Genomic DNA, 26,040 nt, shown 5'->3' with positions numbered 1-26,040 from the left:
TTGGCCATACTTTTATCTGGTTATGGATGAAAAATTCAGAGCTCTCTTGTTGAACCCCACTGCCAAAAATTTTAGGCTTAATCCTTCAGATAGTATGAATATGATTTTTGAATTTAGGGCTGAAGTCAATGTGAAGATAAAAATATACTCTAACAAAACAATTTCGAAATGGCAGAACATATCATGGAATGTTAACTTTTGGAGATAATTTTCCAGATAGGATATTATTTTGTCCTCTTTAAGGATCTGGACAAATAAATTAGCCAATATTTGATCACAAAATAGGACCAGGGACAGTCAGATCAAGGTCTTTATTTTTATTTATTTATTTATTTATTTTTGGGTCACACCTGGCGATTTTCAGGGGTTAGTCCTGGCTCTGCACTCAGAAATTACCTCTGGCAGTGCTCAGGGGACCATATGGGATGCTGGGAATTGAACCTGGGTTGCCCGTGTGCAAGGCAAACACCCTACCCGTAATGCTCTCGCTCCAGCCCCCAAGAGTAATGTCTTTAGAAAATTCTCAAATTATCTTGATGTAGAGCCTATCCTTAAGGAGGTTCAGAGCAGCATGAGGGAATTAAATTTTATGACTGGAGTAAACGATAGTACAGGGCATTTACTTCATATGAGGCTAAGTTTCTCCCCCCCCCCCCCACCTTCAATTAGATCACCAGCTCTGCATATGACTCCCAAGCACTATTAGGGGTCACTCTTGAGTGGGCTAGGTATGGCTCCAAACCCAATCTTTCCCCCTCCCTCCCAAATATATAACTCACTCTATTTAAGGAAGAATTTAATAAAAGCATGAGAAAGACCACTGGGGTTCAGAAAAATAGTAAATTCTCTCTGGACATGGAATAAAGGAGGGTATTATGGATATAATAGCATTCAAACTGAGCCTTACAAAGAGGAATTCTTTATCTGGACAAGATGATAAAATAGTCCTCAGCAAAGAGTGTCATCAGGAAAGTTGGGCTTATTTTGAATATCAAGTCTTCATTTGGCTGAAGCTTAAGTGAGTCACTGATGCTTTTGAGAGGGGATAGTTATGGGAGAGAGGAAAGTCTGGAGAAGCGATGGTCTGGGTGAAGAAAGCTTGTCCTAAGAAATGAATCCTGAACTCTCCAAGCCAAGGGAGTAAAATGAAGTAGGAACTGAAAAGTGTGGGCAAGAAAAAGGACGGCGAAGAGGCAAAGAGGTAAAGTAAAGAGGGGCTGAAAGAGAAGTGAGACAACAAGGGAGATGTTGCCAAGCTCTAGAATGTTCCAGAATATGGAGAGCAAGAGAAGGAGTTCTTAAGACAACTGAGATTTTAATCTGGGTAATCGGAGGAATACTATTCACAGACGGGGGAGATGAGAGGAATAGCATGTTTGGGAGAGAATGGTGACATTTTTGTTTTGCTTGCTGTTTTTTATTCAAGTAGCTTTACACTGTAACACTCCAAGTTTCCTATGTGTGGGGTTATAATTCACCATAGGCCTATCAACTTCACCACTAAAATTTCTGGTTTGACTTCTCCATACAATTGACTGTTTTCATCCATTTTACTCCTCCCTTCCCCTGTCCTTTCTAAAGGAAACCACAGACTTGGTTTTACAGGCCCAAAACTTCTGTTTTGCCCAGTTTGTTTGTTTGCTTTCCCTATTACCAATGTGAGAGAGATCATAAAGTGTCTGACTGCTTCTATTTACTGTAATGCGTTGATTCATCTGTGTTGTCACAAATGACAGGTTTCATCTTTTCCCCTTTTGATAGCTGTGTAGTATTCCATTGCACATACACACCATATTTTTCATGTATGTGTGTGGTTTCTGGAGCTCAAACCCTGGGTCTAGACATGTGAGGTGCGTGGCAGTAAGCCACTAAGTCAGCTCTCCAGTATGCTTGTGGGGAGCACTCATGGTGGTGCTCGGGGAACCATGCAGTGTTAGGAATCAAATCCAGGGCTTCTGCATACAGAGTATGCACTCCAGCCTTTTGAGCCATCTCCTCAGCCCTACCACATCTTTATCTAATCATCTGATGACTCATTTTTGGTATAAGCCAGCAATGCCCAGGAGACTACCGGGAAAGTAGGTCTGGAGATGTAGCCAGTGGTGAAGCTAGAAAAACAGAGTTGAACCTTCTTACCCCTGAGTGCTGATGCATCAAAGTAGGGCACAAGTGTGTCCAGCTGGAGCACTGAGAGTGACAAGAAGGACTGGGAGCCAGACTGTGAAGCTTCTAGAAGCTCTAGAAGAAAACTGGCAAAGAGTGGTGTTCTTTCCCTCACTCTCACCATAACAAATTCACCGAGAAGTGGAAAGAGAATGCTATGGGAAAAACTATTCAAGAAAATGCCTTGAATTATGGGTCTTGGACTGAATTGGATCGTGAGCCTGAGAAAGAATCTGAAGTCTATGACGGAGCCAGACTCCTGATCCTTCTTACATTTAGGCCGCTCCACCTTCCCTTCTGTTCTCCTTTGTCCTTCCTTTTAAAATCTCTCTCCGTTCCTTCCTTCCCTGAACGCCCTCACACACTCTCTTCCCTCCCATTCCCTTTTTATCAGTCTCCAACTGTCCTGCCCCTTCTGCGCTAAGTCCAGACTGACCAACTGCGTGGGTGCCCACTGACCAGGAGGAGGCGCTGTCACCCACAGGGTCTGGGTCCTGTGTTTCAGCATGTCCCTGTTGCAGACTGGCCTAGGAGCTCACCTTGTATTGCAGTGTTGCAATATCTCAGATCACAGAATAATATTATTGGCAATATGATACCATCATCCTTTTGGTAATTAAAAAAAACAGCCTTTCCATTTCTTTCTACTTTATATGTATACAGTCTCCAGAGCCACTCATAAATCTCATGGTGACTGCGTAGGGTGCTGGGGGCCAGAGGTCAGCCACTCCTGGCATTGTACTGGGAGTCACTTAATACCCTAGGCAATGACTAATGTTTGGCCAGAAAGGCTCCACTGGGCATCACGTGCCAGGGACCCTGTGTGAGGGTGTCTCATGATTGTGTAAAAAAAAAGAAGAAAGGTAAGGTTTCAGGTGTATTCATTGGGGATCCAGAGACCCTCCCTGGTTGCCAGTGTCTAAACCCAAACCGTGGAAAGTCCCCAATCACTTTGCCACCCACCTTCGCCTTATCTTCAGATCCCCGGGCTTTCAAGAATATGTTTTTCGTCTGTGTTTACAGAAAGCGGTCAAGGGAGCTGTTTGTGGAGTGGTTTGTGGGTCTGTTTAATGAGGTGGAGGAATATCACATTTCAGCTGGAAGCACATCCCTAGAACGCCCAAGCCTTTCTTCCGAAGTCTGGTTTCCTGGTGCAAGCGCCCAGCGGAGGCCAGTGGTGTGTGTTCAGGAGGGAGCGTGGTGCCCAGGGGTTCCCAGTGTCCCCAGAAGACTCTGCTGCTTCAATTATATTCTTCAGGAAAAACCACCCAAGTCCCATTTGGTAAACTTGCACCCCATAACCCTCTGACTTGCCATTCTATTTGAGCCTTAAGTCTCCCAAGCAAGCCTGTTTTTGTTGTTCGCTTCTCTGTCTCTTTCTCTCTGTTTCTGTCTCTCTCTCATCCTCCTATACCCACTCCCGCTGCTGGAAAGGATGCTGGGGGTCCTATGCGGGCTCCCAGGATAAGGAGCAGAAGGAGTTTGGCTGAGTCTGGCTTTGCCACACTGCCCCCCTGTGCAAGCTTCTCTTCAGTCCCCTGCCACTCACCCCGCTCCGCGCTGCAGCCCAGCTGCTGTGCCTGCGGGAGGGGCTGCCAAGTGCCCAGCCTACTGGCTGCTTCCCGAGTCCCTGCCATTCCACATCCAAACACATCCCCGCTCGCGCCGCCACTCTCTGCTCTGCCCCGCGCGAGCGCGCGTGCAAACCCGCCCGCCCTGCCTTCCCTCTCCCACACTCTGACTTGGACAAGCTCGGCAAAGCTTTCTGGAAAGGCGTCCTCTAAGCTGCGGGGTAGGTTTATTCTCATTTCTCTCTCTCCCTCTCTCTAGCTTGTGCGTTTGGAGAAGGCAACTTAGCCCGATTGCTCCGTGTCTAGATCTTAGCCGAGAGAGCAGAGGAGGCTTGGCTGCTTTGGGTGGGTTTCTCTGGGCACCCCTCCCCCTGTGGTTTTTTTCCCCCCCTCCTTTCAGGACTTGCTGGGATTCTAGAAACTGATAGATGATTCGGTGGTGGGTTCCGATCTTTCACGAAGTGCTTCTTGCATGTGTTTCAGAAAAGACAAGTTTGATTTATGGAAATGAAATTATCTGCAGAAAAATTGCCTTGGGAATTAATGGTTGCTGGGCATAAGGAAAAATATCTGATTCACCTGGTGGGTTTTTGACTCTTTCCTTACTTATAGCCTGTGGTTAGGGCGGTGAGGATCAATTTTAGCATCCTATGAAATTAGCCACATCTGCAGAGAGCCCCTGGGAAACGGCTTGTCTGCTCTTCTAAGAATTAGGTAAAATGTGAACTCTTATGAAATATTCAAAAACATTACTAACAGTAACTTTGGAATTTATATCTGCTGTGAACCATTTGTCAGCTACTCGGTTGGGTATTTGAGGTAGCAATTATGTTGATTAGCAATTATCATGGCTCTATCTGTTATTAAAGAAAGTTGGCTTAAAAAGTATAGACTTTAAAAAATATAGGTTCCAGTTATGAGTTCACAATATATCAGTATCAGGTCTTTTGTATATGTATAGCTTTATCCTTATACAGAGACACTTATTTATATACAGCGTGTGTACATTTAGCTTTTAATTCGGGTCAAAACTTTCTTTCTATTCCTTTCTCGGCACATCCTACCTAGCCCCAGGGAAAACGAGATGGTTCAATGACAGGATTTTAGGATTGAAGAAAGGTATGTCCGCATTTTGCAACCGACTGGATAGCTGAATGGTGTGACTTAACTGCCGAAGGCTGGTTGATGACTCGAGACTACTTTTCCTAGGCAAAGGTCGCAATTCATATTTGGCTTTCTGAAGTTTGGGTTGCATAACCTGTGGATGGCATGGCAGCTCTGGTGCGCCTAAGCAGAGCTTTCTGTGAATCATCCTTCATTTGAGAATTCCTACGGGGAACGAGGACAGCGCGCCGGTCCAACGCAAACACCACAGAAGTGGGGTTGGGGCGGCTCTCCACCTGGTGGCAAGGGGGTCGCGCTTGGGGGGGGAGTGTTTTGCAGACGAGGTAATGGAAGTCCCGCACGTAGCAGCATCACCAACCAGTTGAGCAAAAAGCAGCTCTTCCTCTGGGCAGGCTTTTTGAATCTCTACCCCAGGTCCCCTTCTTCATGCCTCCCCCGCTACACCCCGCCCCGACGCCCCTTCCCACGCCTCCGAGCCAAAGAGGGACCGGTTGCAGGTGCCCGCGCGCACCCGGTTCCGTCCGTCCCCTATCTCAGTCACAGCACTGTCCAGTCCAGGGTCATTCTCGGTCCGCAGCCGCCGTTCTGCAGCCGACGGCGGGCGCGCAGGGAGCCTGGGGAGAGAGAGAGAGAGAGAGAGAGAGACAAACAGAGATAGGTGGGGGGCGCGGCGAAGGGTGCGCGGCCGGCCGCCCCTTAAGACGGAGCCGGGCTCGGAGGGGCCTTCCAGGGCGCCTGTCGCGCCCGTCTCCCCGGGGCCACCTTTAGGCGAATCCCGCGACTGACCCGCCCTCCTGCCGCGAAATTCCGCCTCCCGGGCCGGCCAAGCGGCCCGAGCCGGAAAGTTGGCTTGGAGGGAGGGAGTAGGGGAGTGGGGGTGGGGTGGGGGTGGGGGGAGCAGAAGCGGCCGATCGGAGCGGCCGCCGAGCCGGGTCGCGCCGGGAGAGATGTCGCGGCCAAGGCTGGCGGGCCGCCAGCACCTTTGTCATGCTTCTGGGCCCGCGGGGCCGGGACTTCAAAAGTTGGCGACCCACGGGCTGCGCTCTGGAGCGCACCGGGGCCGGGCCCGCGTCGCTCCGTGCAGCAGCCGCCTCTCACCGCGGGGCTCCGCTCTCGTTTTGCAGGTAGCCGAGTCCCGAGAGGCGCGGGGACCCGAGCGGCGGCCGGAGCATGACCATGACCCTGCACAGCAAAGCCCCGGGCATGGGCCTGTTGCACCAGATGCAAAGCGGCGGCGGCGAGCTGGAGCCGCTCAACCGCCAGCAGCTCAAGATGCCCCTGGAGCGGCCCCTGGGCGACGTGTACGTGGACGGCAGCAAGCCCGGCGGCGTGTACGGTTACCCCGAGGGCGCCGCCTACGACTTCAACGCGCCCGCCGCGCCCGTCTACGGCCAGGCGGGCCTCACCTACGGCCCCGGGTCCGAGGCGGCCGCGGCGTATGGCAGCGCCAACGGCCTCGGGGGCTTCCCCCAGCTCAACAGCGTGTCCCCGAACTCCGTGATGCTGCTGCACCCGCCACCGCAGCTCTCGCCCTACCTGCACCCGCACGGCCAGCAGGTGCCCTACTACCTGGACAACGAGCCCAACACCTATGCCCTGCGCGAGGCCGGGCCCCCGGCCTTCTACAGGTACCCTCGCTGCCCACCGCGTCACCGCGTCTGGGGGTGGTGGCCAAGCACCAGCCGGCCGCTGGCGGGAGGGAGCCGGACGCGCGGACGCCCCATTGCCACCTCTGGGGAAGGCACCGCGCGCGTGCGCGAGTGCGTGCTCCTTGGCGCGTGGCCGGTGGGGGTTTTGGGGTGGGGGGCGGGCCCCGGGGTGGTGCTGGAGGTGTATCTCCGGGGTCTAGAGTCAAGTTCTCTAGTTTGAGTTGAAGGGGAGAAAAAGAAAGCGGGAGGAAAAAAATAAAATACATAAATAAGTAAAAAATTGTCTCCCCGCCTCCTAGGGGTCTGCGGGAGACGCAGCTCCAAAGCCCCGCGCGCTTTCTAACTAAACGCTTGTCCGGGAAGCCTGCAAAGCAACGGTTATTTGTTATTGCAGGCGGAGAAGGGTGATCCGCAGCCCCCCAGACCTCCCACCGCAGAGCAAATAAACACCGGTGCTCGGGGTCCTTGGTGTCCTTCTTTGGAATTCAAATTTAAGACTGTGGGCACGGGGTTGTGGGGACGTGCTTTCCAACAGTTTCCAACAGAGTTGTTATTTAAAAGACATTGGTTTCTACGGAGCTAGCAACATGTTGCTTTCCTCTGGCATCTCGGGATGGGAAATTGGCGATTCTGTTTTCTTTTTTTTTTCTGCGCTCGTGCGTGCGTGTGCGCGTGCGTGTGTGTGTTTCCTAGATGTGTGTATTTCCTAGCGTCCGCCCTCCACGGACCCCCTTCTATCTTCCCCAAGTTCCCCCCTTTGCCTGTTCGAGGATCCCCCTTGGGATTTCATGGTAGTTCTCAGGAGAGCTACCGATGAGCTGGTGGGTTGGAACAAGTTTCTCCTTTCTGAGCTCTTTGCTTGGATTCTCTGCCTGGAGTTGCTGCAGACGGCGGAGACACATGTCTCGTGACAAGGGGAAATTTATAGGTGTTCCGTGAGTGTAAACATGTCCGTTTTTTTTGTAAAATACTCGTCTACTAGCTCAGTTGCATTTCGGGCCGGTGGGGCGCAACGTGCCCCCTACCCCACGCCAGCTGCCAGTGATCCACTGGGTTCCCAGCGTGTCATGGATGGGTTGCAAAAGTTAGCTCCCGGGGAACACTAGGGTACACACCACTGTAACTAGAGCTTTGATTGTTTGTCCTTTTGCATCCCGCCCCCCCCCCAAAGAGATGAAGACTTCTTTTCTCCCACTTTTCTCCCGATTTCCTTCTGACCGTTTGTCCCCATCCTAGTGGACCCAGAGGGGCGGTTACCTGTGTCCGCACGGGATGTGAGTCCCAAGCACTGGGACCAGGAGGAATTGGAGCGCCCACCAGATGGGGCTTTGAGTTAGGCACTACCTAATTATTGCCTCTCAGGCACCCTGTTCTCATGCAGACCCCTTGTTTGCTTCCCCCCACACTCCCGCTCCAATCCCCAGCTGAGAGGCCCTTGCTATTTACACTACTTTTTTCCAGAGATATTTGTGTCAGTAGAAAGCAGGGGAAAGTGACGCTAGAGGCCACTGATGGGCAGATTTGGGGGATCTGAACATCCATTCCCTGCACCCTTTAAGGGCTTCTGGGTTCCCATAGTTGGGCAGATCCTGCCAGGGAGTTATTACTGAAAGCCATCCCGTGAAGCGAACTTTTAAAAAGGTTGGCCTATTCTCAATGAATTTTGCTAGCTTTAAGTCAGGATTTTTTAAGTGGGCAAGAATTAATTTTGTTCACTTTAGGAAACGAGTTAGAATAAAATAGGACCATTAAATTCTCATTCACACATTTTAAAAGAAATTCTCTATGGGAAGGAAGGCAGCGCTGATGTGGATTCCATAACCTCCTGGTAGACTGCAGAAACTATTTTCTTTTCCACTTAATTTTCAGTTCTTTTATTGCAAATTAATGCCACCAAATTTCAATGGACACTAATGAGACTGCTCCCCAGTGGATTATTTACTGCCTTGCTAATAATTACAAAGTGAGCATGGTCAAATGAAAGAGTGGAACACATTTTACTCAAAATTGTTCATCACCCCAGGGGCAAATAATATCACTAGAAGGTGTCCCATCTTAAGCTTTTTTTTTTCTGCATTAGATAATTTTCCAATACTTTTAGAATAATAATTTTAAGAAAATAACCAAGAACTTAAAAATAAAGTAGAAGTCATGCCGACATGAGATTCTGTGCAGGTATCTGGTTTTAGAGTGATTCTTTTTTTTTCCTTCTAGTTTATTTCCCACATCTTTGACTTTTGTTTGAATTTTGCCTCCATGAAGATGGAGTGGTTCCTTGCTTGAAATGAATAGACATTACTAAATATTGCCCTACTCTTCATGTTTCTGCTTGAAGATATGTATAGATAAAAACCTGAATTTTTTTAAGAACTTTTTTTCTCAATGGTTATCAGAACATTGGGGACTGAAAGCAGTATTTTCAACCCCCTTGTCATAACCCAAAGATCATGAAATCAGTTTAGTGAATCCACAACTTTAAAAATAGGGAGGCCCATTAGAAAAGAAGAAATAGAAAATATTTAGTGAAGGTGAGTTTTATTTATTGTAATTATACATGATTGTATAGTAACCATTGTATATTTGTTTTATACTCGGGGTTGAGGTCAAAGAATTTTGAGAGCTACTGTCTTCAAATGCTCTGTTCAAGTAGAAAACAAAAAATTTGAAGAAGTGGTTGCTTGTTTTATCTATAAAAATCTAAAGACTCATTAAATTGCTTTATTTTTCACCTCCTAGAAATTAGATATCTAGAGATCAGTTGGCTTAACAGTTGAAATTACTGATTATTAATTTTTGTATTTGTAAAATGGAAATGTATGATAAAATATCTGATCCTTTGGATTGACCACCAAAATGTCTCATTGGAATGAACGGAGAATTTGTGGGCAGGTCACATTATTTCACAGTAAGATGCTTTTGGTTACTTTCTTCTGTTGGCTGTAGAATATGGACATATCAGTGTATGAAAATATGATCTGTAAAAGTACTCTAGGCATTTAATAACCTAAGAAAGATTGTTATAATACCCAATAAATTAAGAGAGGGAAATCTGTAAATAATCAAGCTGACCACCAGTGGACAAACTAGTCATTCAAATTATGAATGCAGTCAGTGTACAAGTTACTGGGGCTTCTCCTTGAAAAAAAATTAAGTTTTGTGTCTTGTTGAAGTTTTTTTGAGAAGTAAGCAACACATACTGGGTGATAAACCATGTTTTTTTTTAAAGTCTATTGAATAAGTATGCTTTTATTTTAAAATAAATAAAATACCTACATTGGATTTTTAAAAATGTGGTGGGTATGATTTAGTTTCTCCTTCAGTTTCATTCAAAATTCCTGTTTGAATTCTAAGAAGGAACCCAGGATAAAATGACTCTTTTTTGCCTTCTTCATGAATTTTTAGGTAGGAAGTATCCCACTGGTTGTAATTTACGTTTATTTTCAACTCTGAACAGAAACTCATTTCTAGGGAGGTATTTGGATGACTAATTTTCAAATTTCCAATAATTCTTTTTTTGTATGTAGGTATTATTTATTTCCTTCCTTCCTTCCTTCCTTCCTTCCTTCCTTCCTTCCTTCCTTCCTTCCTTCCTTCCTTCCATTAATTGCTATGTTTACTTGATACTTTGATTTGGTCTAATAATTCCAGGAGTAACATACTGCCTCAGAAATGAATGTATTTTTGATGGAAAACAGCATCACCTCTTCAAACACTCTTTCTGTTTCACCTACTCCATGTAGCTCACAACTTTCTGAGATTCCCTGAAGGATAATTGCCACTTATTCTAATCTTCTTTCTTATATCCCATAAGTTAATTTGAATCTTTGGATAACTCTTGTGAGTAAAGATAGTATGTGATATTCATAACTTTAGAAAATTCAAGTTCAGCATGCTGTCTTATTATTTTAAGAATATAAAATATAGGCTAGACTTGACATCAGGAAAATAGTTATAATATATGTGCACAAATTTTAATGATAGGACATCAGAGATTTTTGTTCAAATGAGATTGTAATGAGAAACTATACAGGGCTTTAATACCTTTATGATTTTATTCACTTATGAATATTTTCTGATGCTTTTATAAACTTAAAAATATAGCTGGCAAGAACTTAATGTGTATAGTGAGGAGCTTCACTGCAGACACAGAATAATGATACAATGAAATCTTTTTAACCAAATCTAAATATGTATCTGCACTGTTTTTTTTATTGCCTGGGTTATCATAAGGATCTTTAATGATTTGGCCACAATTGAATAAAAAACATTGATTATGTGAAAATAGTTTGACCTAAAGAATTATAGGCCTTTATATCCTCATTCCCCCCCGGCCTGCTAAAATATATGTTCAGTATAAAAGCAGTATTGCTAACTCCTCATGTGGCTTCACTATCATTTGAAATTGAACTTTCATAGAACCCAGCAGAAAGCTTCAAGCTCTCTTTATTTGCTAGAGCACAATGGCTGGAAAGCACCAATTAGTCATTCAGTTTAACTTTGAGTTTCAGTTTGCTCTTTGGAGGAAGGAAAAGCCCAGACTGGCCTCAATGGTGTAGAACGCAAATGCATATACTAGACAGAAATGTCGTAGACATGTGTGTGTATAAACACACACACACACATACACACACGAATTGAGTTCTGTGAATAGAAACCAACCAATGTGAAAGTGTAAGAGGTTTCATAAAAGGTACTTGCATCAAAATCAAGAAACCATTTTGTTTTATTTTTGCCATTTTGTTTGAAACCCTTCCAATGGACTGATCTTTGTTGCCACCTAAGTTAGTACCCAATCTGACATGTCCTTCAAGTCACACATAGATCCTACCTTTAAAACCTGGGCTCTGACAGGAGCACCTTTAGGATATATGTGATTAACTGAGGGAAGAAACTACAAGTGCTGATTTCAGCACCTTGGAGAATATTATTCGGAATTATAGAGGAAGGTTGGCATTAATAATACTTGGAATTACCTAACTACTTTTCAACCCTGATTTAAAAAAAATCTATGAGGGACAGATAGACCACATTTTGTACCCAAATGGATATATTTTTATATGGTTTCATGAAGTCATAATTTCAAGAAACTTGGTCAAACGAGAGAGGGTATGGCTGTCACCCATATGTGATGTGGTGGTTTGGTGAGGAATTACAGGTAGTGTTGGTGATTGGTGGTGGTGATGCTGATCGTTCTTTGAAGTATTGGTCTCACTTTGAGGATGTCATTTTTCCTGATGTCTATTATGTAGTCTGAACAGAGAAATCACTTGTATTGCAGAGACAGTACAAGTGAGCAGCTACTTGCTTGCTGTGGTGGTTGTGACCCTGGTTTGAATCCCTAGCACCACCTATAGTACCTGAGTATGACTAGGGGGGGTCACACAAATAATCCCTGAACATTTTCTGGTGTTGTCCCCTCAATCGCCCCCAGAAAACACCCCACAACAACAACAACAAAGTCAAATCTGTTTCATGCACTTTGCTCATTTTTTAAAATGTAGTTCTAATTTAGATACATAACCCAACATTTCAACAGGGAACTAATCGATAATGCAGATGCCACAAATCTATTCATATCTGTGATTTAAGAGTGAGCTTGGGTGTCCTGTCACTCTAGACTCTGTGAATCACTTATGAAATATGCTCGGTGCAGTTTTACAACACACTTGAACGAAGTAAATGAAGAACTAGGCAGGACTAAACATTCACAAACGAGTCCTCCTTAAATACTCAGTGGGCTCTTTGTGAGGTGCCCTGACACCCAGGAGGGGTCAAAGAGCACCTGGAGGTTTAAGATGAAGTTCTCACCTCCACTGGAAAAATGCAGAACCCCCACCCAAACCTCCTAATGGGTCCCCTCCTTATCCTGCCTCCCCCAAGGGTCTCTTCCTCCTGCTCCCACCCAGCCTTCCTTCTTTCCAGCTTGACTCACTTGCTCATATAAAGGCAGGATATTTCTTCCAAGATCCTGGAAGTTAAACAAAATTCTGTTTTTAGTTTCCTGAAACTATTTAGAAAGGGTTTTTTTTTTTTGCATTGGCATAAATGCTTTTCCCTCTGCTACCCTTTAATAAAAATGTCTGTGTCTGTTCTGGAAGTTTCTCATTGGTTTTTTTTTTTCTTGTTGTTGTTGTTGTTTGGCTCTGTTTTTGAATGTTATTCTCTTTCCACTTATTTTGACCTCTTTTTTTCCCAATTAAGTTTTCTATGTTCTCTGTTTTAAAATTGCTCCTTCTAGATATTTCCTTTTTTTTTTTTTTTGTTCTGGTTTATTTCCTTGGAGACGTTACTGGGCCCGCTCGAGCAAATCGATGAACAACGGGGTGATAGGGATAGTGATAGTGATTTCCTTCTTAGCCTGCTTTGTCTCTTCTTTTTCATTTCCAGTGACATTTGGAACAGAACTCAACAGAGTTGCTGTCTTAAGAGAGTGAGTGGTGTGAGAATATGCCTCCATAAACAACCCAGAGTGGCACTGCATACAAGATAGGTTAGAACCAAACCAGAAAGAGAATTTTCACAGAGTGCAGTTGCTTGGACAATTAATTTACTCACTTTTTGGGTCACCTGGTCCTAAATTGTGGAGTTCATCGGTGGCATGGATAAATTAGAATGTGTTGTAGTACTTATTAATTACATTCATCAGAGGGCTAGCACAGAGAAACTAGGAAATCCTGTTACATGAGTGGGTAAAATCTTTGGGCCTTACTTTTCTGCATAAAGATTTAGAATCAAGCTAGCCATGTAGTCTTAGCTGCTGTCTCTGTTTTTAGACTGGTTTTCAGGAATTCTAGAAACAGGTAAACTTGCACAGGGCATTTAAATCTGACTTTTAACTTGGCAGTCTGACAACAAAATGGTTCATTTTGAGGTTGAGGAAAGATATATCTCAGTGATAGAGCACATGCCTTGCTTATATGTATGTGACTCTAGGTTCAATTTCCAACACTGCAAAAAGCAAACAAATAAGCACCAAACCAAAACAAACCAATGGAGTACCCCTGTCATTTTGGAGCACACATAGGTGCATGTATGACTCGCTTTACTAATTTAATGAGGGTACTCTAAACGTTGAAATGTTTGCAGTACAATACCAAAATTGTGAGAAACAGAAGTGATTTCAAGCTTCCATTGTATTAACTTCAAACTGCATTTTCTTCTTTCCTGTTGGTTTATTTCAAATATTCCAGAGAAAAAGGATCTGTATTCTCATTTGAGTACGAGATACGATTTAGCTAAACCAAAAAGTTATTTTATTTTGTTATTTCCCCCAAAATTTGCAAAACCAAAGAGGTGGGGGGCCTCTTTGGTTTCTAACAGGACTCTCCCAGTTCTGGTCTTTGTGTAGACTCCGCTGTCAGCTCTTGGTTGAATAAGGAGTTGTGAGCGGTCAGCCTGGTGACGGGTCTCCTGCTTGGTGGCCTTTCTGGATGGAAAGAATTGGAGGAGCCTGTGATTCCTCCTTTTTTTTCCCAAAGAAAAATGCAAAGGAGTTCCCAGGGCATTGCAAGTACACTAGATTCTCATTCTCTGCAAATTCCATATTTGCGAATTCACTATTTGCTAAAAGTTATTTGTAAGACCCAAATCAATACCCCTGGATCTTTCTTGGTCATTACTGTGCAGAGTGGGGGAAAGCTGAGAGTCACTGGATGTGGTTCCCAGCTTTGGTAACCAGCTACGCTAAAACCAGGCAATGGTTTCAGCCTTCTTTCTAAACACAAATGTGCCAGATGAGGTCTTTTAAGTGACATGCTTCCTGCATGCTTGTAGTTTTGCTTATATTTTTATTAAAAACACCAATTTACAAAGTTGTTTATTATACAGTTGTTTCAAAGGCATTTAATGTTTTAACACCATCAGGGTGACCTTCCCTCGTTGGTGGGAATTTTCCCATTTCAAACAGTTCCTGAGCATCTTGTGCTCCAAAAAGACGGCATTATGTGTTCTCAGCACCGTGGATGGTGGGGTGAATTTTGTTTAGTCATGAGTACAGACCTGCTGGGTGCAAGTTCTGTGTTAATGAAGCAGCAGTGTAAGCCAGTCTGTCTTAAAATAGGAACACATAGGAAACAGGGCTCTATTGATTGATGAAAATGTTGGATTCCAAGACTTGAACCTACCTAGTTTTATCTATCCTGCAGGAACCAGGGTTCAATATTCACAAAGTCTCTACTGATGAAACTTGAATGTATAAAATAGCACAACTGAATTACAGATTTGAGAGCCTGGCAGTTTGTTTCTCACTTGACCTTGCTTGAGTTCTCATTTTAGCTCAGTTTGCCTCAGTATACTCATCTGCAGAGTGGGTGGTAAGGCCTGTGCCTTTTGATAGTTTTCAAGATTAAATGAGTGCAATAGTTCTAGGACTTAAAACACAACCAGGACATAGCAAGACATTGTTTTTGTTTGTTTGTTTGTTTGTTTTTTGGTGGGAGACACACCCAATGATAGGAAATGCTTGTTTTGTTTGTTCAGTTTTTGTTTTTGGGCCACACATAGGAATGCTTAGGGGTTACTCCTGGCTCTGTGTTCAAGAATTAGTCCTGGCAGTGCTTGGGAACCTTATGGAGATGCCAGATCAAACCCTGGTCAGTTTTGTGCATGGCAAATAAACGTATTACCTGCTGTACCATCCCTCCTGCCCCATCAAGTCTTTGTGTTTTATTGCTCCTTTACGGAAAGTTGCTGGGAATTGTACACTGAACGAGGTGAAACAGAGTGTCTGGGGTTGGAATGTTTGTAACTTCCCTCTATTTATTTTGCCTTCAAGGAAACAACTTTAATACCCTATTGTGATTAGAAGTTAAAGTTTTTCCAACTGAAAGGAAGTAGGAAGTTGAAATGCTTATGGTTGATGCCAGGTACTGTGCTACCAAAAAATAAAATCTAATACAGTCCATATAATAAAAAGAAAATCAGTAGGGAGTGTATCAGGGAGGACAAAGGCTGAATATTATGGTGAAGCCATCCTCTGAGAAGTGCTTAGAGCAACTGTTCCCTTCTTATTGCTAAGTTCTTGGAAAATGATTTTAAGTGAATGACATATGGCTCAACCAGGACATCTAGTGATGTTTCATTCCGGAAGCTGGGATAAGTTTTCTTTTTTCTTTTTCTATGCCATCAATGGGCTAGAGCGATAGCATAGCGGTAGGGCGTTTGCCTTGCATGCAGCCAACAGGGCCGACCTGAGTTCGATTCCTCCGCCCCCTCGGAGAACCTGGCAAGCTACCGAGAGTATCTCGCCCGCATGGCAGAGCCTGGCAAGCTACCTGTGATGTACTCGATATGCCAAACACAGTAACAACAAGTCTCACGATGGAGACGTTACTGGACCCGCTCGAGCAAATCGATGAACAACGGGAGGACTGTGACCATGATGTCATCAATGTTTTAATGGAACAACATAATTGAAATGGCATTTGAAGATGTGAGATAAGAAGTGGATGATGGGAGTGAACTGGAGAGAGTAGGGTCAGTGAAGGTGCTTGCCTTACCAACCCAAGTTCAATCCCTGGCACCCCGTAGGAGGAGCCCCTAAGCCCTGCCAGAAGTGATTACTGAGCACAGATCCAGGAGTAAGCCCTGAGCACTGCAGGATGTGGCCCCTGACCGTCCACTCCCCGCCCCATCCTCCCCATTGCCCCATCATAGTTGGTCTGCGGAAGCTGTAGCTATGCTGCACAGAGGGAAAGGAGGATATTCCTCTGCAATTTGGGGGGCGGGGAAGGAATGGAACTATCCTTTTTAGCTCCTTTCTGAAAAAAATGGATTTTCAACTCTGGAAGCATATTTGAGTCAAGGATGCTTTCGGCACCCAGATGATTCAAAAAGACCTAGTCACATCTCATCAGTTTTGATCATTATTCTAAGATCGAAGTAGGAATAAGTCATTAAGAAGCACAATAAAACTAACCAACACCAAATCTCTGCAGGATTTTCTCTTGCCTAGTCTACTTATTGGAAGTTTCCCGACACATCTGTAGGTGCCGCCTCAATTGTAGAGACGATGGGGTCCCGGAGGTCCCATTCTATGCCCAGGATTTTGCTGAGCTCCAAACTCAGGCTGGTCACATTTCCAAGTCTTTATTTCCCTAAGACACCTGGGGTTTTGGACTGGAGGACAAAGGGAGTGCTGGGGAGAAAAATGACAGTATCATTAGTTTCTACTCTCCATCTTTCTGAAATAACTCAGAGCTCCAAGAGGGTATTGATCAGATGAAAGGAAGGCAAACTGAGGACGAATATGGGAGTGTACATGTTTGCTGCAGGATATGAAGATGAAACTAGCAAACAACCAAAGGTAGGAATGCAAACACAGGCCTCTGCCAATGAGCCCCCAGGGTTTACGTTTTATGCTTAGAAATAGAAACGCTGAGATTGTCCCCCCCCATGCCCCCTAGGACTCTCTTGCTTTTAGCTCTTCAGTCATCACCACAGACTCCAGCACAAAGTAGGCAAGTTTTAAAGGCTCAAAATCAGTGCAGTTAAGGGATGGCGCTAGCTTTGCAATTGCATTTGCAATTGGAACATTCCTTGAAGGCTATTGTGTAGAGTTCATTAAAGTGCCCCTTGGGTGTACCTCCGCAACTCTCTGGGTATTTGCAGAATTCTTTTTGTAAATAGGATAGGTGCTATTTTTAATGCTGTCCCTATCTACAGAGTATTAAAGAATATTAAAATACTCTTGCATTTTAATTTATTTTTATTTTGTAATGAAATTTTGTTTATTGGACCACAAACTTGCTTAGAGAAATGGGAGGGGAGAGAAAGAGGAGGAGGGGAAGAAGAAAGGGAGACAAGGAGGGAGAGAGACAGAGAGGGGAGAGAGAGAGATACATATACATATACATGTACATATACATATACACATACACGTACACATACACATACACATACACATACACATACACATACACATACATATACAAGAGTGACATGAGGGTTAGGATGATAGTACAGCACTGTAGGGCTCTAACTTTGCATATAGTTAAGCTGGGTTTGATCCCCTGGACCCATATGGTCCCCTGAAGCCATCAGTAGTGATCCGTGAGTGCAGAGCACCCCTGGGTGTGCAGCAAAACAAAGACAAACAAACAAAAAAAGAGTAAGTATGGCTTCCCCAGAGTGGAAAAGGCCACAGTTTGCAGTTTTGAGTTTCTTTGGTTTGGGGGTTGCAGGGAGCGAGCATGCTGGGGATAGAATCCAGAGCCCCCACAAGCCAGGCAAGTACTGTACAGCTGAATTACAGTTGGTCCTGGGGCCTGAAAAGACTCACTTCCGCTAAGGAAAGTGGGCTTGTGAAAGCTTGACCTGGACTCAACAGCCCAGGGCTCGCTTGGCTCAGCTCTTTCCACATGGCAATGCCCAAGTCTGTTCTTTGCTTAGAATCAGCAGCTCAGAGCAGAAACAGGTTAGAAATGAACTTGGGTCTTGTCTAGTGGCCACACAACTTGAAATACAGGTTCTCAGCCCTACATAAGAAGGACTGGCCTAGGCCTTTCTCTTTCCCGGTTGTTTAGTTTAGTTTAGGGTTTTTTTTTTTTTTTTTTTGGCACCTAGCAGTTGTGATTGATGAAACTGGTACTTGGGAGCAACTCCTTGGTTCTTGGGAACTATACAGTGTTGGAGATCAAACTCAGGGTTTGGGCCTGCAAAGCACACTCTCCAGCCCTTTAAGCCTGATCTCACCCCTTATCTTTATTTATTTATTGAGTGGTATACAGTGAAAACCAAAGGCCTCACACATGCCCAAGTTGATTTTTTAAGAATGAATATAACCCTCTTTTAAAATATCTGAGCTAAACATTAGGAAAAGTCTAGTAGACTTGCCAGGTGACTTGTAGTGGACTGAACAAGTTCTAAAGTTTTGTTGAATAACTGTGGTTCATAGAAATGCAATTATAGTGTTTTTCTAGGTGACAGTAGGCTTAATGTTTATAATTTTGATGTACGACATTATTGCACTTTCACCATCACCACAGTGTCCAGGAAAGATTGTCATAAACTTCCATTCCTTTCCCTCCCTTCCCGTCCTGTCCCGTCCCCTCCCCTTCCCTCCTCTCCCCTCCCCCCTCCCCTCTTCCCTCCCCTCCCCTCCCCTCCCCTCTCTCCTGTCCCCCCTCATTCCCTGCCTGCCTCTTCCCTTCCCTTCCCTTCCCTTCCCTTCCATTCCCTTCCCTTCCCTTCCCTTCCCTTCCCTTCCCTTCCCTTCCCTTCTCCTCCCCTCCCCTCCTCACTCCCTCCCCTTCCCTCTCCTCCTCTTTCTACTCCCCTCTCCTCCTCTCCTGTCTCTTCTCTTTTCTCCCCTCTCTGCACCCCCTGCCCCCTTACAATTTCCAATTACTAGTATTTTTGATGACCTAGCACCAGGCACTGTGAATCAAAAGCCTTGAATGGACCATCTTGTTGAGCCCTTCCAGCAATCAAGTGGGCGTAGACTACTATTCTGCTCTCTTTATGGCCAAAGAAACCAACTAAGGCTCAGAGAGGGCAAGTGACTTGCCCAAAGGTATGCTGTCAGTCACGGAGAGTTGGGGATTTGGAATCTAAATGTTACATTTGGAATGTGCAGTTTCCCAATGGTACATTAATGGTACAGAAAAGTAGACAGGGTCACTTCTGGGCCATTTACTTAGCAGTTGCTTCATTAATTCCTGATAGTATCTTTTATGTTGAGTTGTGACAATACTTTAATCTTAGACCCTGTCCCCAGGCTGCTTCTTTTAGTTTTATAACAAATGCCTATTTTTTATGCTTCTTGATTAAAGCATGTTTAAACAGATTTTTATTAAGTAGAGGGATGTTTGCCCTTCTAGTACCAGTGAGAGTCATTAAACACAGTCTAACAGACTTTCTGCTAGTAGCTCTCTGCACTACTCTGAGTGAGAATCCCATTTGAGGAATGTTGCATCTGGATAGAATTGCCATGTTCGTTTTGTCCAGTCACTCTCTTTATACTGCTAAAGTTAAAAATTTAATTGTTTTAAATTGAGACAGGAATGTGCGCAGGGCAAAGTGAAATGAAAGAAAAGCCTGATGCTGAAGGCAACAGAATTACAGTCGTGGCAGACTAACAAGTACAGTAGCTCCTTGGCCCTCTCTACAGGCCATGTACTTAGATAGTATGTGATCTATGTGACATCACTTGATCACTTGACTTCCTGTTAATCATAGATTTGCTCGAGCGGGCGACATTAACATCTCCATTTGTCCCTGTCCCATGCTAGTGTAGCCCAATGGCGTCTGTTTGTTCTAGGAACACAAAGAGCCTCAAACCTATCATTCAGGGTCTTGACAAAGAAGACCCTGAAATTACAATGGGTCTCCCACGTGAGAATTTTTAACAATTTAGCTTGAAGGATCTGGTGGAAACGTATTTTCTCTATGTTAGGTCATTCCCTCTCATCCTCTCATCTTATAGATTTACCAACATTGGTCCACAGATGAGCAGTTGAACATCATTCATTGATTTAGATCAGTCTCTTTCCATTCTAGTAACTTTTGTTTTGTGATGAAAAATTTCCTTTCCTTTTATCCCCCCTCTTTTTAGTTTCTAAAGCTGAAAGATGAGGAATTACCTTTCCAGATTTCTCTAAAGACTTACACTGATTCCTGTAATTTTTTTTTAATGCAATTGAGTGCTACTTTTATTCCACAGTTACCAATGTGAACAAGGAGTTTGTATAATTCCATAATAGATATTTCCCCTTAGTTTGGGCAAGATTAGAAACTAATTTGGTGTGTACTTGAAGAAGCTAAGTTACAAGAGAAATGGCAAATAACATGCTCCCGGTGTTGAAAAACATATGTTTTCATTGAGGTTAATTACTATATCCAACATTTGTTGTGTACTGTTCACTATTAAATTTTTTTGCCATGTAGTTTAATATTGTTCCAGGAAATGAAATGTAAGTTTAATAAGCATGGGAATTGATGGAACCATGTGTCATTCGTTTAATTAATCTTCCTGATAAATGTATCAAAGAAGGTCATGGCTGTTGCTTTATAACTATACTAAATCAAGATGATCTGACACCATTTATTCTGTAGAAGTTTATATTTATCAGGAGAGGATTTAGAACTCAACAGAAGCCTACGATGTTTTTTAATTTCAACACTTCTGAGAGATCCTGTAGCAATCCATCCCCGTGCGACTTATCTGTGTGGGGAAGAAGAACACATGAAGACAGTGGGAGAGGGATTTTCTTCTGGTTTTGAAAGTACCATTGAGATCCTCTCAGGGAAATGCCTTCAAGTTTACAGCAGAATCCTTGGAGCAGTGTTTTGAGAAGTCTTTATCTTGTCTTCAGCCTTTTGGAGGGTTCTAACTGACTTGTCTGTGTGACAATGGACACAGAAAGACCACTGAGGTTAAGGGGCAGCTTTTTTGGAACCAATATTTCTCCTTGCAAGATGTACTGTAGCACTGTTGCACTGTCGTCCTGTTGTTCATTGATTTGCTCAAGCGGGCACCAGTAACATCTCCATTGTGAGACTTGTTACTGTTTTTGGCATATCAAATATGCCACAGGGAGCTTGCCAGGCTCAGCTTTGTGGGCGAGATACTCTTGGTAGATTGCCGGGCTTTCCGAGAGGAATGGAAGAATCGAATCTGGGTTGGCTGTGTGCAAGGCAAATGCCCTACCCGCTGTGCTATCACTCCAGCCCATTGGAAGATGATTACTTTTTATATTCTTCAAGTCTTGCTCCAACATCCTCCGTGGAGCTCTAGGAAGCTGAATTGTGCAGGTAGAATGAAAGTGAGGATGAGCAATTAACACCGTACCTCCACCCCGCCCCCCCCAGCACCGTTCTGGATGGAGATGGGGTGTGACTTGTATGTGTGTGGGTGAGCTTCACTTTGGTGATGCAAGTTCAGTGCATGGGAAGGTCCATTAGTCTTTTTAACTATTGAGAAATTTTTCATAAACGGGCAAACATCAATTTAATACCATATTACTCTGGCCTAAGAGTTAATGCACCTTCAACCTGGCCTATTTTTGCCACAAACAGAATTTTGCCTCTTCACTAGACAAATACAGGGAAGGCTTTGATGATTAATCTTTTCCACTTTCCCAATCTCAACCCTTGCTGTCAGCCAGACACACGCATCACTGTGGTCTTCTCGTCCATGCAGCATCTGTGGATTGCCAGAGAAAATACAGGATACTCAGGCAAAGTGGAATTTGTGATAAAGGGCAACGCTGGTTTAAGTGTCAGTGTGCGCCCTGTTTGATTATACTAAAACAGTCCCTGTGGCTGATCTAAAAATGCCTTCATCTTTATTGGTCCAACCTGCCAGGCCCCGCTGAGTTGCTTCAGTCTTGACTGTTTTTAATCTTTGAAGCCCAGGGGTTCTTGTCTAAAGCTTCCCCTGGCAGTTCCCACCCAAAGGTTCGTCTCTTGCCTCCTGGGAAGGGAGTGTGAGATTTTCATGCCTATTTAGGTCAGCCTTCTTTTTTATTTTTTCTTTTTGGGTCACACCTGGCGATGCTCAGGGGTTACTCCTGGCTCTGCACTCAGGAACTACTCCTGGTGGTGCCTGGGGGACCATATGGGATGCTGGGAATCGAACCCGGGTCAGCCATCTGCAAGGCAAATGCCCTTCCTGCTGTGCTATTGCTCTGGTCCTTAGGTCACCCTTCTTCATGGCATTTAAGGCCCCAAGTTTAGAGCAGACACAGAAGAGCAGAGCTGGTCATTATAGGCTTCCCTCATGCTCTGAAAGTAGAGTGCTACTCTGAAAACCTTTGGCAAGCAGGAATGGTGTAAGACAAAGGGGCAATTACTGTTCATTTATACTGAATATGTGTTGTCAGACGACACACAGAGAGAAGGTAGGCGTCAGAACCACACAACCTGGATGAAAGCAGATCCCAGAGTAATAGCTGTTGATGTCCTTGTTGCTTGGGGTCAACATACCTTCCCACCCACCCCCCACTCCCCACCCCCCACCCCTGCCTCCCCCTCCTAGGCTGTGGAATAGAAGCTAGACACTCCTCTGGCTTTTGGGCCTTTGTTGTAAAAGTGAAAATCTACATTGGATTTCTGCCAGTTAGTGAGGCAGGTCCTGGTGTAGGTTTTTGCTAAAAGCATAGTGGTATAGTGCTAATTTTTTATACAGGGTGGTGGTGCGGTGGGCAGGGGGATACTTGTAACTTCAAAGAAACACCCGTAAAGTCCCAGAGTCAATGCTCCCACACTCTCCTCCAATGTCTGATTCTGCATGACATGCAAATCAGAGGGTGGGACTTGGAGAAAAAAAAGCACCATGTCATAAGCTCCACTAATTGAATTACGAATGAGTCTAGAATGCTCGAGAAAGAGCGCTTTTTAGATACCTGGAGGATATGTTCTTATTGCAGCAGTACTGGATTTCAGGAAATGGTAGCTGAGAAAAAGATGTCTCTGAAGTGCTTTCTAATGTGTGAAAGGTTTAGCACCAGACCGGTCTTGGCTGGGAAACACATCTGTCACAGTTGCACTTCCAGCAGGGGTGGGGCTTGAGTTTTCAGTGTCTTGAAAGTGGGGGGCGGGGGTGTATTTATGAGTGAAGGAACTTGAACTTGGCTGTGGAGGCCTGGGAGAGACTGGTCTCCCTGAGTGGTTACCAGCAGTCTTGGTGGCATGATGGGTGCCTGGGAAATCGTGACAGTTGTACCCAAGGTAGTTCCATCAAGGAATTTGAGAATTGGAACCTGTGGAGAGAATACAGGGGATAAGGCCTGCATGCCTGCCTATAGCCAGCCCGGGTTTTGAGCCTGGCACTGCATGGTCCCCCTGAGCACTGTGGGGTCTGGTTCTGGAAATCTCAGAGCACTTCTGGGTTCTGCAGGACCAGAACAGCTCCACACTCTTGGGATGTAGGCTCGAATTTCTGTCAAGGTTGGCCAGATATTGGCAGGAGTGGCCCCTGGGTCTCCCTAAGCAGTTTGGAAGGCTGCCCTCTCCCTGAAAAAACACCCTGATGAAGTCAAAGCTGGGATGTAGGAAAGGCCTTGCGTGGGCTCAGGGGGATCTGGCAGTGCCCCTGCAGTCTCCTGCGTGCAGATCGGGAGCCACCATAAAGTTGCGCAGGGGACATTCTCTACTGTGAACCCAGGAGTGCGAATTCCTTCCCAAGGCCTCAGAAATATTTCCTGTTGCTGAGCTCCAACCCCAGGACATTGCAGAACTGCCAGAGCCTCCTTCCAAGGCACAGCGGGGGGAAGAGCTGGCACAGTCTCCAGAGCCCTCAGCTGCCGAGCAAACTTGTGGCTGCAGCTGATGGCAGCGGAGGCCACAGAGAGAGTTGGCGTTCCGGCTGGGAGCCAAGTGAAGCTGTTGACAGCAATGCGGAAGGTAGCGAATGGGAGATGGGATTCTTTAAATGGCTTTTGTCTTCAGAGGTATCATCCCTTAGAGAACGATAGCACTGGATTCGGGATGAGGATTTCATAGATCAATGCAAAAAGTTTTATATCTCACTACTTAAGGACATACTGGTTTTCCTCTGATCATGTTCAATGCTTTATAGGAGGAAGGAATAGGGTAGAGACCTACCAAATACCAAACCCTTCTTCCCAGAGGGTTCGGGTTTCTTCTGATAAGACATGTCTTATGACATGTCTAGACAAAGTCATAAGAGACTGTAGCCCAGAAATGGAGGATGATCTGCAGAGGCTTTAGTCAGCCTGTACTGTTGGCCTTGATGCTTCCAGAGAGTTCCACAGCAACCAGGCTGGTGGTCTCCAGTTACTTAGTCCTCAGGATTCAGAAAACTGGTGGTATTAGCTTTGCTGACTTCCAAGGACCAGGACTAGATCCTTCGTCTAAGGAATAACTGAAATTGCTTCTGGGGAGTTTGATTTGGAGTGACAAGCTCAGGCTGCCTGCATGCTTTCACCTTTCTTTGCTCATTTCAAACTTCCACTGATGGTCATCAGAGAATTGGCCCTCAGTCCTCCATTCATTTGATGTACAAATATTTGTTGACTGATAGCTCTCTGCCAGGCACTGTTCTTGGTCCTGGGAATAGACTCCTGGGAAAATCAGACAAGCCAGTTGTTCCTATGACATTGACCCAAAGATTGGGACTAGGGAAAGGAACTGTATACACTAGAACTCCAAGAAAAGCATTTTAGGCTTAGGTCCCAGGGATGAAAAGACCCTTAGATGGGAACAGTCTTGGTATGAAGGATGCCAAATGATACGCACAGGTCAGAGTGAGTGGGGCCTTTGTAGGCCAGTATCTCCCAAGGCACTGCTTCAAGTCCGAGCATCTTGGTGAGTCAGCAAAGACGCAATACTTGTTAAATTGATCAACTCAGTATCACTCCCCTCTGATTCCAACCCACTCAATTCCAGTTCCAACCAGCTGCAAATTTTCATCTTTGCTCACCATTGAGGAGTGTTCCATTGTGTATATAGGCCCCGATTTCTTTAACCACTTGGCCATTGTTGGACACTGGGGTTGTTTCCAGATCTTGGCTATTGCCAATAATGTATAGAGTTAGAGATATCATGCTAAGTGAATTTAATAAGAAGGTAAAAGACAAATATGAGACAATGTCACATATAGAGTATAAAGGAACACTCTCCAAGAGGAATAAATTCCTGAGACATGATCAATAAATTTGGGAACTGGAGATGCTAGGGATGGGGAGGGGAAGAGAAGGAATTATGGGTGAATGGTGGTGGGATTGGCCAAGTAGCTTTGCTCGTCAAACAGAGACTTCTAATGAACCATATCCGGTGCCAAGTAAGCTCATTCATCAGCCATGATACAGAGAGACTCATAAATATATGTTGAAAGAGACCAACAAATCACAGAGATTCTTACAGATTCTGTGCAAGACTGAGTTGTTGGTGGACCTGGGAGAGGGGTGGGTGAGCCCAGTGCCCGCCCAAACAGACCCTCAGCAGCCAAAAGTCTCCATACTCCACAGTCGTTGCCACACCCCTGGCTGGACTCCACTGCTTAGTACAAGCCTCATCCAGAAATTTATCTGTTGAAAAACTCAGGTATGTGTGTTTTGTGAATTAAATCTCCAGGCTTCCATGGAGTTGGGGATGGGCTTCCCACCATCTCCCTATACTTCCAGAAGCCTGGCAGTCATGAACACACCTCAAAGCTGCCACTCAGTTAAAAATTTAACTCCAGCTGTATCATCCCATTAAAAATTTTGGACTTCCTGGAGTGACATCCCAAACTCTACAACACTGATAAATCAACAGTGGCACACCAAATTGAATGGGATTTAATGTAGAAGAAACCTATCTGGATAATAAAGTACAAGCATTTTAGTAATCTCTTATACAAGGGTTTATTGTCTCCATGGTGAGATAATAATCTTCACTTATTTCCTTCTAAGGAAACATTTTTGATCATTCTTTTAGCAAATTATTTATAACAAGCAATATTAAATAAATTACTGAGGACCTGCCATGGGGGCAGGCTTACGAAAATTGGTTGAAAAAATTGTAGATAATGGTGATGAGAAGGTGCAATGGTAGTGGGATTGTTAAAAAAAAAAAGAAAACAACAGAGA

General features: G+C 44.6%; 1 protein-coding gene across 1 annotated transcript in view; it reads left to right on the top strand.

Moving 5' to 3' along the window:
• Positions 1-6,011: 6,011 nt before the first annotated feature.
• The window catches only part of ESR1 (estrogen receptor 1), a 297,894-nt gene continuing 277,865 nt past the window's right edge, over positions 6,012-26,040 (top strand). The window contains exon 1 of the mRNA XM_056126157.1: positions 6,012-6,487. Within this exon, the coding sequence (XP_055982132.1) occupies positions 6,030-6,487 (458 nt within the window). The 5' untranslated portion in view covers positions 6,012-6,029. The remainder of the gene's footprint in view (positions 6,488-26,040) is intronic.

The sequence above is a fragment of the Sorex fumeus genome, unplaced genomic scaffold (genome assembly GCF_029834395.1).
Source record: "Sorex fumeus unplaced genomic scaffold, SorFum_2.1 ptg000061l, whole genome shotgun sequence".
In the NCBI taxonomy this organism is placed as follows: Eukaryota; Metazoa; Chordata; class Mammalia; order Eulipotyphla; family Soricidae; genus Sorex; species Sorex fumeus.
This window is presented reverse-complemented; position numbering and strand designations above follow the sequence as displayed.